This window comes from Balaenoptera acutorostrata, chromosome 9, assembly GCF_949987535.1.
Source record: "Balaenoptera acutorostrata chromosome 9, mBalAcu1.1, whole genome shotgun sequence".
Classification (NCBI taxonomy): Eukaryota; Metazoa; Chordata; class Mammalia; order Artiodactyla; family Balaenopteridae; genus Balaenoptera; species Balaenoptera acutorostrata.
Window position 1 is genome coordinate 8,458,550 of NC_080072.1, and position 17,498 is coordinate 8,476,047.

Below are 17,498 nucleotides of genomic sequence, written 5' to 3' on the forward strand. Positions count from 1 at the left end.
CTATGAGGTGGGTACTAGTATTATCCCATTTTACAGATGGGGCAATCGAGGTCCAGAGAGGTTAAGTGCCCTGGGTCACACAAATGTGCCCGGCAGAGCTGGCGTCTGAACCCAGGCTGCCCAGCTCCACAGCCCCTGCTGTGGCACACCGTGCTGGGTGGGTCGCCTGGCACCCCCACCCAGAACAGACACACTGCACATGGACGCTGTACACACACTGTGCCACACTCTCCGCCCCCTCCCATTGGGTGCCACCGTCCTCATCCCTGCCTGAGAGGAGGAGGCGGGGGACCCAGTCCCAGATTCCCTCCCCGGGTTCCCCCAACTCCTCTACCCCACCCGCCCACCCCCACTCCTGGGACGCTCTGGGAAATCGCCTGGTACCATCCCTGAGTGAAGTCGCAAAATTAGGTTTAATTGGGCTCACAGGGCATAAAAGAAAACAGAAGAAAAGGGGGTGGTCCAGCTGGTGTCCCTGGTCCTGTGCCAAGATGTTGAGGGTGGGGCTGTGATGAAGGAGCTAGGGCCTCGGTTTGCGCATCTGTAAAATGAGGAAATGATAGTCCTTTCCTGCTGCAGAGCATTGAGCTCGGTGTCCAAGAAGCCCCTGGCACAGGCCTAGGGTGCAATCGGAGCTGGGGACCTGCCAGAGGTGGGTCATGTTCTCCTGGCCAGGATGTTAACGCCTCCCCTGAGGCTGGGGGGGGGGGCGCGGTCACTGTGCCTAATTTTCAGATGAGGCAGTGGACAATCTGGGAGCGGGGAAAGGGCTTACCAAGGTGCGGCAGCCAATGAGGGACAAGGCCGAACCCCGCCTGTCCCTCAGCGCCACGGGAGCGAGGTCGGACAGGAGAAGAGCCTCTTCCGCCCGCGCCCAAGTTGTTTATCTGGGTCCGGGTCCCCAAGGTCGCTGGCGAAGCCCCAGAGCCGCCCTCGGATAAACAAGCCCAGGCCCGGCCCCAATTAAGCCGGATGCACTAACGAGGCGGCTCGTTAACGAGCTGGGGTGCACTCCCGGAGACACCTGCGCGAGCCGGATCACCTTCCCCGCGTGGCGCAGGGAAGGAGCTGTAAGACCTAGCTCAAGGCCGGGATCGGATCTGCCTCTTGTAACTAGGTGGCCTCAGTTTCCGCGTCTGTAAAGTGGGTCTTAGAGTTTGTAAAGTAGGTCCGAGGGGCCTCGCCTTGGAAGGTAGACCTTGGGACTCTGGGCTCCTGGCGCGGAGGCCGCGACTGGTAGCGGGGCCCCGCGGGGCGTCCGGGCCGGAGTCGGGAGGGCGGACTTCCCCCTAGCCCGGCTCGGGCTGCGGTTCCTGCCGTCCCGGACCCTGCCTCCCGAAGCCACCTCGGCCCGGGGAGACCCCAACCCCTCCCGCGCCCCTGCCGAGAGCCCAGGAAAGAGGAGGGCGGGCCGGGCGCGCCCCCTGCCGGCAGGTCTGCGCCGGCTCCCGCTGGGGCCCGCTTTGGCCCCTGTCTTCGCCTCGATTTCCCTAGACGTGAAACAAGTGTGGGACCAGGGGTGGGGGTAGGGGGTGGAGAGGTGAGGGAGCGTCTGGAGGCCGCGGGAGAAAGGCGAGGTGCCCTGTGAGTCCCAGCACAGCCAGGGGGTCGGGAGTATTCGGTCTGTGGGCCTCGGCCTTCTCTGTAAAACGGGCTCAGGTGGGAGGCGGGAAACCCCAAGGCTCACTGCCCCGTCCCCTGCAGTGGACGGCTGCATCCACCGGGCCGCCGGACCCCTCCTCACCGACGAGTGCAGGACCCTTCAGAGCTGCGAGACCGGCAAGGCCAAGATCACCTGCGGCTATCGGCTGCCGGCCAAGTGTGAGTCCCCGACACTTCCACCCCGGTGGGGCACAGACAGGGCGCCTGTGTGAGTGCTGTAACTGGGGATCAGGGGTGCACCCCCCACAGAATGGCTGAGGCCTCCTCCGGGGCACTTCTGAAGTGCCAGGACCTGGCCCCTCCTCGCCTTCCCCAGGAAGCCGGTGGCGGGAGGGGATGCGTGGAGGCTGGGGAGGGGCCAGGACCTGAAGGGAGGGTAAGAGCTAAGGAGGCAACGCCCCATTGCCTCAGCCGGGTGCCTACAGATGTGGGGAGGGGCCCAGCGTGGGCCTGCCTGTGTCTGTGGAGGCGTGAACTGAGGCTCGAGGGTACACCTGCGTGCCGACCTGGGTGGGGTCCTTCCCCGGGGAGTCTCAGAACTTGGGGAGGAGGGGGCTTGTTTCCTGTCCGCTCCAGGGCCCAGGCCGGCAGGAGGGAGAGCCGAGGACCGGACGGAGCCCCCGGCCGGTCTGATCTCGTCGCCTCCCACAGATGTCATCCACACGGTGGGACCCATCGCCCACGGAGAGCCCAGCGCCAGCCAGGCTGCCGAGCTCCGCAGCTGCTACTTGAGCAGCCTTGACCTGCTGCTGGAGCACCGGCTCCGCTCGGTGGTAAGGGGCGCCAGGCGGCGGGGGCGACGTGAAGCCGGGGGTGGGGCACGGCCTGGCGGGAGGCGGAGCGGAGAGTGACGCGGTCCCCAATCCCTTCTCACCCCCCCACCCCAGGCGTTCCCCTGTATCTCCACAGGAGTGTTTGGTGAGTGGGGTCTAGAGGAAGGGCGCGGGTGGGCAGCAGGTGGGCCCAGACGCAGGGAGGGGCCCGGGAGGGCGGGGCAGGGGTGGGGCCCGGTACGGGGGTGGGTGGGAGCCGAGGCGAAGCGGCGAGGGACGGGTGGGAGCTTGGGACTCAACTTCCGCCCCACCGGGTCCGGTCCGCAGGCTACCCCAACGAGGCGGCGGCCGAGGTAGTGCTGACCACGTTGCGCGAGTGGCTGGAGCAGCACAAGGACAAGGTGAGGCCTGGGCCCAGCCAAGAGGACCGGACGGGGGTGGGTGGCGGGGCGCACCCCGGCCCCGCTGACCAGCCCCACCAGTCACGTGCAGAGTGCCGGGTACATGGGGTTCAGGCCTTGCCATTGCTCTCTGTGTCCCCTCTCCTTTACTCGGGGCTGTTTCCTCCCCTGCAACCAGGGCACAGGGTAGTGCGAGAAGGCAATAGCACACCACACCATGAGCCCCTTCTGCAGCCTGAGCTCTAAACTCAGGTCGAAGAGCGCCCCAAGGGCGAGGCAGGTGAAAACCTGCTGGGGCGGGGCGGTGTTAAGACCGGGGAGCTAGGGAGCCGGGGAGCCGGGGTGTGGGTGGTTTCCGCCCAGGCTGAACAGGCCCTGGCGCAGGTGGACCGGCTGATCATATGCGTGTTCCTGGAGAAGGACGAAAACATCTACCGGCAACGCTTCCCCCATTACTTCCCCGTCGGTACGTACCCCGTGGTGCGCGCCCCGGCCAGCCCCTGCCCCGCCCCGCCCCCATCCACCCCGGGCGGGCTCTCACTGTCCTCTGCCTTCCAGCATGACGGCAGCCCGCCGCCTACCCTGACCAGGACTGGTAAGCAGGGCCTGGCCCTCCGTGTGGCTGCCCACTAACCTCGTGCCCACTAACACACCCGCTCACCGCTCACCCCCACGCAGGGAAGCCAGGGAGGCAAGACTGGGAGGCTGGGGGAGGCCCATGGCCCACATGCTCTGACCTACTGGCTTTGCCCACAGACTCGTCTGGGCCTACCGGACCGCGCTCCCAGCTCTAAGACGTCGCGGAAGCCTGCAGCAGGGCCTGGCTTGGCCACCCTATTCTTTCCCTCCGCCCCCTGCTCCCTGCCTCCTGCCCCCTCAGCAGCCTCTATTCTAATAAAGACCACTACTGTTGCAGCTCCTACTGTCCCAGCCCTGGCTGGGGGGGTGAGGGAAGCAGCCCAGGTGTGGACAGGTGCTTTGGCTTAAAGGGGCTGGCGAGAGCTCTCGGTGAGCCAGGCAGGTGGAGGCACGGGCCGGACAGCAGAGGTGGGCAGCAGCACTTCACATTTATTGAGGGCCTGCCCCCAAGGAGCTCACAGCCTGGGGGCCGAGACCCCACATGTGCCGGGGGGAAGAGAAGAAGTGAAGGCAAAAAGGAAGGCGATGCAGACACCGCGGCCCAAGCAGTGGGGGTGCAAAGCAGGCACAGGCAGCGGGCCGAGGGGAGGGGTGGGAAGAGAATGGTGGCCTGGCAAGCCCCGCTAGGCCTGGGCATGGAGGACCCAGCACAGGCTTGAGGACTGCCCCTCCCCTGCCTGGTGGGCACCACCTGGGGGGCTCTGGGGTGCCCCCGCTCCTCCACCTGCCCGGAGCCAGGCCCCACCACCACGCCAGCCCTCTCCGCCTGGGACTCTTCCGCCATGCAGAGCCCTGATGGAGGGCAGGCAACCCAGGCCCTGGCCAGGACAGCAGGGTGGCGGCGGGGCCTATGAGGGAGCAGCTTGAAGCTTTGGTGGTCCTGGGTCCCTGGGCAAGTCTCTGAGGGACTTCCACATCCCCATGGAAGCCCCTGGCCAGCTAAAGGGAAGGGGCAGAGGCCTGAAGGGAAGGAAGCAGAACCCCAATAAGCAGGAGGGATCCCCAAGAGGCCTAGCCCCCTCAAAACTGCTCCTGGCGGGGAAGCTCGCGGGTGGACAGGTGGAAGGCTGAGAGGAACCCACCTGCGGGGAAGGGGGGCAGCGAGACACAGAGCAGCCAGGGGGGCAGCAGCAGAGCAGGGACACGCACACACGCGGCTCACCACCAGCGTCCCCTTTAATAAAACATGGAAGGTCATGTGACACGGAAGGGGGTGGGGGAGTGAAGTATGACCATTTACAACCACAAAAAAACCTCTGTACATGTCTAGCGCCTGGCAGAGGGGAGGGCAGGCAGGGCAGCGGCAGGCTGGGGCCGGCCCTATTTGTAGAGGATATCGTAGTGTCCAGGCCGGTAGAGAAGGTAGACCTTGGGCTCGGAGCCCTCGGGGAAGATGTGGGGGTTGGTGGTGCCACCCTCGCCGCGGTCCATGTACTCCACCTGGATGGAGACGCTGAGCGCCTGGGCCAGCGCGATGATGTGGATGTGGTCGCTCTCCTTGCACATGGGCTCCACCTCCTGAGGCACAGGGGCAGCTCAGGGCCCGCGTCTCGGTGCCCCTCCCCCAGCCCCCCCCCCCCCCGCCGGCCCCAGGGCTCCCCACCCGAGGCATGAGAGAAAAGAAGGGCCCGAGTCTGAGGAGTAGGGAGGAGGCAGCACCTGCTGGCAGAACTCCTTGACGGTCCGGCCACCCTCGATGAAGTGCTCAAAGAACTTGCTCTCGCGCTGCAGGTAGCCCGAGGTGAGCAGCCGCAGGTAGACCACCAGGTAGTCCGAGGTGCTCTGGTCGTTGAAGGAGGCCAGCAGGTCGGCCACTGAGGTCTGCTTCTCCACCTGCTCGATCAGGTCCATGAACTGCCACCCGAGGGGGACGGAGGGCAAGATGAGGGAGGAGATGGGTCAACCCTGCCACAGCCAGGCCACCCACCCTCCACTCTGGCTGACCGGGTGACCGGGCGGCTGGGCTCACCGTGTTATGGAAATCCTCAATTGTGAACTCAGTGAAGCCCTGGGACACCAGGTCCTCTTTGCTCTTGGCGGACACAGCCTTGAACCTGTGGATGGAAGGGAAGAAGAGGCTGGCATGAGCTCGTAGGCCAGCAGAGCAGGGGCCCAGAGAGACCAGCCCAGGGGTGGGGGACTGGCCACTGACGGAAGCCCCAAGCAGAGGCCCAGCCCGTCATTGGGCCTCAGGTGGAACCGCACCTCCCAGTCATCAAGAGGGAGGAGGGGGCCCACAAGCCCTTCATGGAACCCTCCCCTACCTGCTTCCTTTGTGCCCAAGTGGCCACCCTCCTCACCGCTGCAATTCCTTGCTGTCATCCAGCAACGCCTCCAAGTGGGAGAATCCGAAAGCTCGATAGAAGCAGTTTCCATCAGGCCTGGTCTTGCGGATGTATGAGTACTTTTTGTGGAGGTCCTGCGGAGAGGCAGCCCCCAGCCCACCCCGTGCCCATCAACATCAGGCCAGAACCATGGCGGGCCAAGGAAACCCCCCCAAGAAAGGTCACACCAGAGCGGGTGGCAACTGAGCTCCAAGCAGCCACCTGGCAGCCTTGGCTGCTGACTCTGGGGTGGGGGCTCACTTAGCAACCCACTGCCAGGAGCCCCCAAAGCCCCAGGAAACTGAGTTATGGACACACTGCGTGCACGGGTTGCCGAAGCGGTCACCAGCCAATGGGTATGCCATGCTGCTGGGCCCGAAGGGCTGATGTTTCATAAAAACAGGCAAGAGAATGGGTCCCTGACCGACACAGCTTTTCCAGTGAAGAGCCTTTCAAACCCTGAGAGCTCCAGGGCAAACAAGTTAGGGTACGGGGCATAGTGCCACACCTGAGGCCCTACCACACAGCCCCGGGGTGGGAAACGGCCTCCCTCACCCCCATCTAATCTCTACCCTGCCTGCTCACAGGTACTGGTTTGCTCTTCTCCAGTTTCCTCCTCAGCTCAATGAAATTTCTTCTGCCTATTGAACGTCCCCAATGAGTTGGGGGGGTCTGGCCCTCAGTGCTGTCTGGCAAGCAGGCCTCACTCCCCTGGCCTGGGCCCCTCCCCTTCTCCTATCTCATACCTTCTCCGTTCTCCTGAAGCCCCCCCACCCCAGTCACCTTCCCGATGACCCTGCTTCCTCTCTGACTGAGGACCCCTCGGCCCCTGCAGCACACCCACCCACAGCCTCTCTCTCTATCCTCAGAGGGTCTGAGGCGGCCACCAGAGCCGCCCCTCTCTTGGATTCAGGTCACCGTTCCAGGATGTCTCCCCTCTCCTCCCGCATCATCAATTTCTCTCTCCCGACCCATTTAGATCCATCAGCATATAAACCCAGACCAGTTCTCCCTTCGAAAAAAATGCTCTGCTTCCCGTGAATTCCTTTCCAGCTACCACCCAATTTCTCTGCTTTCCTGTAGGGCTTCTAGTGAAGCCGTCTGTGCCCACTGTCTCCATTTCTCTTCTGCTGTGAACTCCATCCCAGCAGGCTTTTACTCTAGTGAAGGTCATGGATGGCCTCCCAAGCCCTAAGGTCGAACACACTCCTCCCCAGACCAGCCGCTCAGCAGCGTCCACTTGCATCCACTGGTGTGGTGACGCACCCGCCCCACTTCCGTCCTCCCTTCACGTGCTGCCGGGCCCACCCTCTCCATGTCCTCCAACCTCACCGCTGCCCCTCCTCATCTAACCTGTGGCGGTCACGGCTGCCACCAAACCACAGAGCACCCTTCCTCAAGAGCCCACGTGTCACCTGCCAGAAGACAACCACGCCACAGACCATCCACAGCCCCTGCCATGTGAACAGCACAACCTGCTCAGGCCTGGGGCAGCTTCGGCATCAGCTCTACTCACTCTCCTGACCTCACGGCTCATGGGATTTAAACGTAACTCTTCACCCGCCCTCTTCTTGGCCCTCAACTCCAACTTCGACTCACACCCAACTGCCTTGCCTCCACCGCCTCAGACCGACCCAGCCAACAGGTGGCTCCTGACCTCCTCCCGGCCTCCCCTCAACTGCCTGCCCTCCACCTCCCAGCCACTGCCGACTCCACCCTCACACCCCATCCAACCCAGCAGCAGACCCTTTCGGCTGTGCCCACATCCAACCGCTTCTCACCTGGGCCACTCAGCCGCCCTGGCTGTCCCTCCATCTCTGGCCGGTTTCATTGCACAAGCCTCCGCACGGGTCTCCCTGCCTCCACCTCACTGCTCAGTCTATCCCCACCCAGGCCACCAGCGACCAGAGAAACCCATTAAATACTCAGCTCCCTGCGAGTCCTTTTTTGGCTCCAACCCCCGCGTCTCCTACCCACTCTGCTCCGGCCACACTGGCCCCCACCCAGCTCTGCCCAGCCGGCCGTGCCAGCTTGCTCCCTTGCCTCTCAGTTCATTACTCACACACCCCATATTTAAAACCGCAAACCCGGGGACTTCCCTGGTGGCGCAGTGCTTAAGAATCTGCCTGCCAATGCAGGGGACGTGGGTTCGAGCCCTGCGCCGGGAAGATCCCACATGCCGCGGAGCAACTAAGCCCGCCCGCGAGCCCCAATTACCGAGCCCATGCCCACAACTACTGAAGCCCACGTGCCTAGAGCCCATGCTCTGCAACAAGAGAAGCCAATGCAATGAGAAGCCCCCGTACTGCAACAAAGAGTGGCCCCCGCTTGCAGCAACTAGAGAAAGCCTGCGCACAGCAACAAAGACCCAACACAGCAATAAATAAATAAATAAAGTTTATTAAAAAAAAATTTTTTTTTAATTAAAAAATAAAACCGCAAACCCTCCCACTCCTGATCTCCTCGTCCCGCTTCACTTTTCTCCACAGCACCTACCACCTCTGACATACATTAGGGTTACCTCTCATTTAATGGCTGTCTTTCCACTATGAACCATCACCTTAAGGGCAGGAGTTGACAGCTGTAGTCATCACTCTATCTCCAGCACCTAAAACAGTGCCTGGCCCACAGTATGTGCTTAGGAATGTTAAATGAACGGGAAAAAATGTGTACAAAGAGCCCAAATCACTGCCGCTACCAGAATCATTCTGAGCACTTAACTCTTTGCCAGGCCCTTTGCTGCGGGCTAATATCCATTATCCTCCTACTCCTCCTCCCAGGGTGTTGCCCAAGATCACACAGAAGGGGTGAAGCCAGGACTCCAACCCAGGTCTATCGGGCCCCAGAGCCCGTGCTTTCCTCTCTCTACAGGCCTCTTGGGTAAACCACAAACACCCTGAGCAAGGGGTCAGAGGAGACCACAGGCCACACATAGCTGGATCTGTGTGCATTGTTTGGCCCACACATTTTAAATCTGAATAAGCTGCCAACTATTAGGAGTCTGGAGATTTTACAACAAAATAACCTCTGGCTTGTCTTGGAAGCACCGATGGAGTGACAGGCATGGACACTCCCATCAGCCCCATGAGCTTCCACTGCCTGCTACTGGCTGACCCGAGCTGTGGCGTGGCTGTTCACCACCTGACCCGGCCACCTTCAATCACCTGGGTTACCTGACTGGCCCCTGAAATGGCTAACCCCAAAGGTCCATCCTTTCAGGTGGAAGGTTCTAAGCATCTCTGATCTTTGGGGGAGAGTGGGGAGGAGTAATATTTACTAAACCTGGGACTTCCCTGGTGGTGCAGTGGTTAAGAATCCGCCTGCCAATGCAGGGGACACGGGTTCCAGCCCTGGTCCAGGAAGATCCCACATGCCGCGGAGCAACTAAGCCCGTGCACAACTACTGAGCCTGCGCTCTAGAGCCCGTGAGCCACAACTACTGAGCCCGCATGCCACAACTACTGAAGCCCGCGCCTAGAGCCCACACTCCGCAACAAGAGAAGCCACAGCAATGAGGCGCCCGCGCACCGCAATGAAGAGTAGCCCCCGCTCGCCGCAACTAGAGAAAGCCCATGCGCAGCAACGAAGATCCAATGCAGCCCAAAATAAATAAATAAAATTTAAAAAAAAATTTACTAAACCTTTAGGCTGTGCCGATTAGACAGTTTACACATACTCACTGTCGCATTTCAAACTCCCAGCTCACAGAGAAGGAAGTGAGTGGTTAAAGGACTCACCTGTTTGTAAGTGATGCAGCAGGGCCTTGCACAAAGGTCTGTAGGCCCCTTTTCCCCACTGCTGCCTACCTCTCCGTGCATCCCGGAAGCAGGATGCAGGACTGTGTCCCTGCTGCCACCCTCGTCCCGCAGCCGGCCCCAGCCCGCTCAGCCCCACCGTGAGCACTGAAAGCGTCAGCTGCCCGCAGCCTGCACCAGGCCCCACAGGCATCACCTCCCTCAACCTCACAACCACCCTGTAGGCAGATGCTCTCATCATCCTGATTTCACAGATGAAGACCCCACAACTCAGAGACGTCGAAGGAGCAGCTGAGGAGACAGCTGCTGCGTGGCAGTCAGGATTTGAATCGAGGTCTTTTTGGTTCCAGAGTCTGCATGCTTATGAACCAGAGGGCTCCCCCAACATCCTACCCTCTCTGAGGCCAGACCCAGCGAGGAGCAGGTCTAAGGCAGGCACGCTCCTGCCCTGTCCCTACCCGAGAGCTCTTCCTGCCCCCTCAGCCAGGCTCCCACCTTGATCTTCTGTTGATAGATGTTGTCATCCTCAGCATACTCTTTGTATAGGACAGAGAGCTCCAGCCGCTCTGAGACCAGAGGGTTCTGCACAGCAATCTGCAGAGGGCAGGAAATCCATCATGTTCTGATAGGTGAACGGAGTGACCCACACCTATCAGCCAGAACACCTAAATGAGAGCTGCTGGGCCAGTCACCGAGTGGCACAGTGACCACCGCCCCATAAAGGTATCTAGTACCCAGCTCAGCCTGGAGAGGACGGGGCTTCCAAAGTAGAGACAAACATAGGCCTCAGGTCCACCCTATGCATCCCCAAAGTAGGGCCGCTGGCCACAGCCCCTCACCTCTTGCTGAATTCGGTCCTGCTGAGCCATGATGGCTTCATCGTAGGCAAGACAGTTAACACCTGGAAGAAGGTAGGAGGCCAAGGATTACAGTGGGCCCTGGCTATTCCCACTCCAGGCAGCTGGGCAGAGGACAAGAGCAGGCGAGGACAGCAGACTTGGAATCTGGAAGCCTGTGTCACACCCTGCTCCACCCCAACTGTGTGATCTTGGCAAAGTCCTTTCCTTTCCTGGGCCTTAGTTTTCTCATCTTTAAAGTGAGGAGGCCAAGGTGATCACCCCCAAGGTACACTCTTAAAGCTCTAACAAACCCTTTCCCCTGCTTTCTAACATCACTTCCCAGCAGCCCGGGAATGCTCTGGAGCCAGGCAGGGTCTCTTGAGGAAAGAAAGATGAGGAGGCAGAGTCTTGGGCTGGATGAGAGCTTCCTGTGAGCCTGCACTTTGCTCAATCACACCCCTCCTCCACCTGCCATCCTGGGTATTCTTAACGGTGCCCATTTTACAGATAACAAAACAAATGCAGACGGGTGAAGTAATCTGCCCAAGGTCTAAGACCTGTGGTCAAACCCAGGTTTGTCTAATTTCAAAGCCTGCACTCTTCACCACAATAACCCTCCTCTGCTACCTCACTGCGAGGCTTATCTTCAGCTGTGAATAGGGACTTATACCACCACCTTCCCCCTTCACTGAAATGTCATGAGGAGGTGCTACCTTAGAGGCATAGTGTTAAATACTCGTCAGTGAGTTGGGCAGGTCCACCCGGTGGGCCCCGCTCTGAGCAGCCACTGGTGAGGAGCCAGGAGATGTGAATCCTGGCCCTGGCTCTTTCTTAACTTACATGATCCTGAACAAGTCCCTTCTAGGGGGCTGGGTCTCTGAAAGCTCAGTCCCGCAAGTGTGCGATTAGAAGGGGAGGTGGGTGCTGAATGATCTTAAAGGCCAATCCTTCTGAGCTTGAGCATCCCGGATCCTCAGCTGGGCCTCCACCCATCCCCTATGCTGCCCTGCAACAGGGCTGTCCCTCCCACCCTAGTGACCCACTCAGTCTTCGCGTCTAACTCAGGGGTGAAAAGAAGAGGGTGGGGCCGTTCTGAAAGGTCCAACTCTTCAGGGGTCTAAGAAAACAATGCCTAGACAGGAGGAAAGAGGCTGCAAAGCCAGAAGAGGCGGCTCCACCGGAAACGAAGGCTGCTGCCCTCAGGGGCACACACCTGCGGCCGCTCACAACCCCGGGCCGCCCGCAGCATCCCCAGCGGCCCATCCAGTCCTTTGTGCTCCGCAGCCCGGCGTAATTCGACGCCCCTCCGGGCTCGGGCTGCTCTGGAGAAGGCGGACAGCCGGGCCCGGAGGAGGCCCGGGGCTGACTACAAGGACCGGGGCGGGAGAGCAAGAGACCCGGGAACCCGGCGCCCAGCGCCCGGCACGGAGGGGCTGGGCGCTGGGCGGGGCGGCCTAGGCCCCGCCCCGGGAGCGCGCGAGGGAGAAGAGCCGAGGCCGTGGGCCCGCCCCGCTCGCTCGCCCGCTCGCCCGCCCGCCCGGCCGGGGGTCGCGACAGAGGCTCCTTCCATTGTGAGGGGGAGGGGGGGAGGCGGCGGAGGAAGGGGCCGTCCGCGCGCTTCGCCGCCGGCCGCCCCACCCCTGGCCACTCCTCGGGAACCGGCCATCCGGCATCGCCCCCGCTAGCCCAGGCCGGACGGCCCTCCCCCGGTCGGTACCTTCGGAGTCGCTGCCAAGCGGCTCCTGCTTCTGCTGCTGAGGTTCCTCCGCCGCCATCTTTAAACAGCGCCGCACTGCCGACCGCTTCCGGGTTACCAGTTGCCCTCCTCCCGGAAGAGAGCCCCTCCTCGTGGCCCCTCCTTGGTAACGCCCCTAGCAACGGGATACCCTCGGGCGCCGTCACCTGAGGGGCTCAAGGTCCGGTGGGGCCGCCGCGGAAGCAGGTTAAAGGGAAGGTAGTCCCCGCCCACCCTCCACCCGCACACTCGCTCGGCTCCATCATCCCAGGCTCCCAAGGTGCTGGGTGGTGATAAGAGCCTCCTGGGGCCACTTCAGTTTTTTTTTTCACTGGAGTTTGAAGAGCGGATTGTGTTATTGAGATAAGCAGGAAGATGAAATTAAAATCACGCAAGGCAACATTCCTGCTGCGGGCTCCAGAACTCATGGCAGGCGATTGAGGATCACCTGGTGGAGGAGACCAGGAATCGTGCTAATATCAGAGCCCTGGGCTTCACCGTCCTGCTCCACTGAGCCTCGGTTCTGAGCGGGCTTTGGTGTCCCGCTTACGACAGGGAGAACATGTCCCTTGGGGTCAAGGACCTAACTTTGGACTCCCTGCCCTTCTGGTTATGAGAAAATCAGGGTGTTTGGTTTTTTGGGTTTTTTTAAGAAAGGAGTTGATAAGAATGGAAAACAGATTAGTGGTTGCCAAGGGTTAGGGAGGAGTAGGGGTCAGCAGGGAGGTGGGTGTGATTGTAAAAAGGAAATAGGAGAGAATCCTTGTGGAGATGTAAATGTTCTTTATCTTGATTATATATAAGTATCCTGGAATATTCTGTACTATAGTTTCAAATGCAAGATGTTACCCATAGGGGAAAAGTGGGTAAAAGGTAGACAGGATCTTTGTGTATTCTATTAAAATTGTCTGTGAATTATCTAAAAATAAAACTTAAAAAGTAGCAAGGCCTTGGATGCTAAAGATGCTGTTATTTAGAGAGGTTACAGTCTGGGGCTCTGGTTGTCAGCTTTTCACTATGGAGGGCCTTTTTTCATGAAGTGACGGTGGTCTGTTAGCACTTGAGAAGGCCGTGCCAGAGCTCCAATCAAATCCCTCAGTTCGTGACAATACAGGAGCGGGATGTGATCTAATGTCTTTATCAGCTACATCCAGCCCTGGAGCAGGGGCATTTGGTGCCCAGGCTCACCACACAGCCCACAGTGGCTCTCTCACAGCAACGCTACAAATGCCAAGTCTGTATCCCAGCCACATTGCAAATTATTATTTATTGGGTCACTGAGCCTTGGGGTTGCTTCCAAACTCAAGGAAGCAAAGGGCCACCCTGTTTGGATTCCATGCCTACCAAAGTGTTCATTCCTTTTCCCAATTTTAACAATGCAATCTGTAACTGCCAATCAGATCTTAAGTCAGTAGCACTGGTATTACCAAATGAGCTAAGATAGTTGACGACAAAAACATGATTTCTATTTGGCTTTACAAAATCTTGAAAATAACTATAAGACAACTCCACCCTTACCCCCACTCCTTACTTTGACTAGGGAGTCTGGGGGGTGGGGAGCATTCAGGGGGAGTTGGGATTGGGATTAATGGCGGGGACAGAGAACACAGTTGCTCTGGAGTGAGAAGGAATCCATTTGTGGCCCAGTGCTGGACTGCAGGCAGGCTGCCAACACCAAGTAAATGCCTCCCTCCCACACAAGGGTCTGGGGCTTGAAGAACAGGCCTGCACCCTCAATGTATGCAGGGTGTGTAAATGAGGGGTCCTCCTACCTGCTGCCCACTCTCCCCCTCTTGTCAGGCAGAATGGGAAGGAAATGCCCAGGGGGAAACTTTGGCTCTTAATCCAGCCCAGGATGGTCAACTTTTGCCCCACTCTTTCCCATGCCCATTTATTTAGTAGTTAATAACTGTTCTCTTACCCTCATTCCATCTCTCCTGGTACTTTTTACCATTTTCGGGTTTTGATTCTCTATCCTGAAGCGTCTAAAACCCAATAGCATATTTGCCAGGAATCACCAGCATAGCTCCAGACGTTTATCCCTGCCTCCCAATTTGGACCCAGATTTGGACTCCAATTCTGGACCCAGAAATGGTCCAGCACTGCTGGTCCTGCCTGCTGAGGCCTATAATGAAATAGGCAGCACTGGTGCTTGGGTTCAGGCTGCTGTTGGAAATAGTCACAAAGGTGACAGGCAGTGGCTCAGGACTTTATTTTCCGTGGAACCGACAAGGCATAGATGCCTCCTCACAGGCTTGGCATGTGTCCAGACCCCACATCCCTGTCCCTAGGATTCTGTCAGGTGGAGGGAGAGGAGACCCCGTACCAGGACCCAGGGACTCTGAAACGTCAGCCACAGAGGAAGAGTTTATGGAACGGCACAGAGGCCCTAGAGAGCCACAAGGCTTCCAGGCCCACCCAACCTCTCAGGGGAAGGGGCCAGGCAACAGGACATGGTATGGGCCTTGGGAAAGCCACAGTCCTCACAGGGGGGTCATGGCCAGGAGAAAGGCTCAAGGTGCGCCAAAGATGAGGCCCCGGTGACCCTTCCCAAGACAGGCTTGGGAGTCAGGCAGCTGCCCAAGTGGGAAGAGTGGGGGCATGCCCAGCCCAGAAACGGACCTCTGGAGATGCCACTGCAGGAATGCACAATGGTCCACAGGCAGCCAGCTCCAAAATCATGGTCTAGGGAGGCTTTGATGGTGCACCCAGGCTGATGAAGCTGAGCAGGGGCTGTACTTCAGGGCCACTGGCTGGGTTGATGCTTGCCTGCAGGGTTCACACCACCTAAGGCAGGAAGCAAGCAGAGGAGGGGCAGAGGCGGCAAAGGGAGAGCCCCGCCACCCCCCGACTCACACCACCCACGCTCCTTGGGGCACCTTCCTCCTGCAAATGCCTCACATTGCAATTCACCTCAAGTCTGTCGAGGATCCAGCCACCAGCCTCTCCTTTGAGAGCCTCACAGCACCTGGAGAATGATACATTTGTCTCCTTATTGCTGTCATAACAAATCACCACAAACTTAGTGGTTTAGAACAATACAAATGTATAATTTTACAGTTTTGGAGGTCAGAGGTCTGGAATGGGTTTCATCAGACTAAAATCAAGGTATCTGTAGGCTATGTTCCCTTTCAGGGGCTCTGAGGGAGAATCTGCTTCCCACTCATGCAGATTCTATTAGCAGAATTCAGTTTCTTGCAGCTCTGGGGCTGAAGTCCTCATGTCCTTGCTGGCTGTAAACTGAGAGCTGTTCCCAGCTTCTAGAGGCCACTGCATTCCTTGGAACACGGCCCACTTTCTCCATCTTCAAAGCCCCAAGGCAGGCAGAGTCCTCAGGTGGCACCTCTGAGATGCAAAATATCTGCCTTCCCCATCCACCTTAAGGACCCATATGATTACACGAGGCCCAGGGGATAACCTCCCATTTCAACATGCCTAATTTTAATCACATCTGCAAAGTCCCCTTTGCCATGAAGGTAACACATTCACAAGGTTCCAGGGATTAGGGCAGCACGGACATCTTGGGGAAGACATCATTCTTCGTGCCGCGTCACCACCTTCATTGTACAATCATGAAAACTGAGACCCAGAGAGGCTAAATGACTTGCTCAAGGTCATATAGTAAATGGCCAAGCCAGGCCTCCAAGCCAGGCCTCCTCCCAGTCCACTATTCTTGACATTATATCATCTGCCATGACTGTAACCACCCCCGCACCCCTCCACCCCGCCCAGTGTGCACATCAGGACAGACCTCCACCCCTCCGGACTCAGGATCTGACAGACATCCTCAAATAGACACAGAAAATGCTGTTTGGAGCACAAGGAGCCTTGCTTTTGCTACAAAGAATGGCCCCTTGGCCTCTGACTTGGTTAGGGATAAGAGAGGGACACACAAAGGTGACCAGATTTAGGCTTAGTGGCTCCACTGAGGACAAGGGGAAGATGTGGTCCAAGCATGACAGCTCACTCACATCCAAAACTCTCCCACCCACCCACAAGTCTACGACCCTGCCCCCCTCCAGCACGCTGCAGCACCCAGCAGGTGTGGGAGCACAATGGCTGGAGGTGCTATTGGGCTTCCTAAGGGCTTCCTCAGACCGGGTCCTGAAGATCTGGCCTGTAACCACTGGCTTCCCATCAGTCTCAGAGGTGGCTCAAGACGCACAGCTTCGGGCTAAGGTAGCCCTCCTGGGCCAAGGGGACCACTGTGTCCCTTTGGGATCCAGGGGCGCAAAAATGGGGGACACCCAATCAAACCCTTGTCAGGGCAGTGGAGCTACCACAGAAACAAGACAGCTCACAGCCTACTCTGTGCCCACAGCAACCAGGCGTCACTGGACACCACACAAAAAGGCCAGGAAAGACTAGACAAGGGAGGGAGAGCGGGGTCCCCCTTCAGCTCCTGTCAACATAAAGCGAGCCCTGCAAAAGTGGCTGGCGAGATGCATGTTCTGACACCCAGGGCCTAAAGCACCCACAACCTAGAGCCCCTCAGCTCTCACCTGGCGTCTCTGCCCACCATCCAGCAGCTCCACAGGGGACGCTGAACCTGTGTCTGCTCAGAAATCATTCATGTCACCCCAGCAAAGAGGATGCAGAGAACTAAAGCCATGTCCTTCTCCAGGGGTGGGTCCAGCAGGTCAGAGCCTTCCTTCCAGACACTGGCAGTCAGAATTCCAGCGCAGTGGGGAGCGCTTCACATGCCTGTCCCAGCTAAGAGGCGCCCCCAGGAAGAATCACTGAGGAAGGGCCCTTGGGATGGATGGAGGAGCAGCAAACTCTCCAAGCCAAGTAGGGGAGGATACAGGGAAGCAGGCAGGAAGAGAACAAGGAAGCCAGTCAGTGCATAAGCGTTTACAGATATGGTGCTAAAAGGAAAGGGGCCCCAGGTTGACATAAAAATGCCAGATACTGTAACGCTGCCCACCTGCAACTAGGAAGGGCAACAAGCACCTGAGAAATGGCTGGAGCCCACCGACCAAGGAGGACAGGGAAGGCTGGCCCCACAGAGAACGGGCTTCCAGCTGCAGAGCCGGCCCCACTGGGAGAGGGCAGACACAGACACAGAGCCCCGAGCTGGGTACAACCAAGAGGACTAGAGGGGGAGCAAGAAAGGCTGCCCAACGACAACAGGATTTGTTTTCCACAGAAGCCAGAAAACATTTAAACAGAGGAGAGCATGCAATGGAAGCACCACTTCCAGGTATCGAGGAGAACGGCTGAGCACACTGGACCTACCACAGGGCAGTAAGCCGGCAGGGCCAGGCAGCTGGCCAGGCCCTCTTCTCCACACCCACCCAACACCATCCTCAGCTCAACTATGGAGGCAGGAGCCCAGGCCAAAGGCATGATGAGTTTCTGAAGTGGGGT

At 58.9% G+C, this 17,498-nt stretch overlaps 2 protein-coding genes across 3 annotated transcripts in view; one reads left to right on the forward strand and one right to left on the reverse strand.

Annotated features, from left to right (window-relative positions):
* The window catches only part of MACROD1 (mono-ADP ribosylhydrolase 1), a 152,829-nt gene extending 149,078 nt beyond the window's left edge, over positions 1–3,751 (forward strand). For both annotated transcript variants that reach the window (XM_057552945.1, XM_007174469.2), the window contains 7 exons: positions 1,705–1,821; positions 2,314–2,435; positions 2,550–2,580; positions 2,763–2,836; positions 3,221–3,302; positions 3,395–3,431; positions 3,593–3,751. In XM_057552945.1, the coding sequence (XP_057408928.1) occupies positions 1,705–1,821; positions 2,314–2,435; positions 2,550–2,580; positions 2,763–2,836; positions 3,221–3,302; positions 3,395–3,399 (431 nt within the window). In that variant the 3' untranslated portion in view covers positions 3,400–3,431; positions 3,593–3,751. The remainder of the gene's footprint in view (positions 1–1,704; positions 1,822–2,313; positions 2,436–2,549; positions 2,581–2,762; positions 2,837–3,220; positions 3,303–3,394; positions 3,432–3,592) is intronic.
* Positions 3,752–3,884: 133 nt separating this feature from the next.
* OTUB1 (OTU deubiquitinase, ubiquitin aldehyde binding 1) lies at positions 3,885–12,235 on the reverse strand. The gene is made up of 7 exons (XM_007174337.2): positions 12,111–12,235; positions 10,394–10,455; positions 10,050–10,148; positions 5,776–5,894; positions 5,445–5,529; positions 5,135–5,329; positions 3,885–4,993 (listed from the first exon to the last, which is right to left on the reverse strand). The coding sequence occupies exons 1-7, from the start codon at positions 12,166–12,168 to the stop codon at positions 4,796–4,798; spliced, it is 816 nt and encodes a 271-aa protein (XP_007174399.1). The 5' UTR covers positions 12,169–12,235; the 3' UTR covers positions 3,885–4,795.
* Between the last annotated feature and the right edge of the window lie 5,263 nt (positions 12,236–17,498).

Coding starts and splice junctions, on each gene's coding strand:
- OTUB1 (XM_007174337.2), bottom strand. CDS start 12,168: ATGGCGGCGGAGGAACCTCAGCAGCAGAAGCAGGAGCCGCTTGGCAGC. Junction 5,530..5,775: donor GACAGCAAGGAATTGCAGCG/GTGAGGAGGGTG, acceptor TTCCATCCACAG/GTTCAAGGCTGTGTCCGCCA. Junction 5,330..5,444: donor TTGAGGATTTCCATAACACG/GTGAGCCCAGCC, acceptor CTCGGGTGGCAG/TTCATGGACCTGATCGAGCA.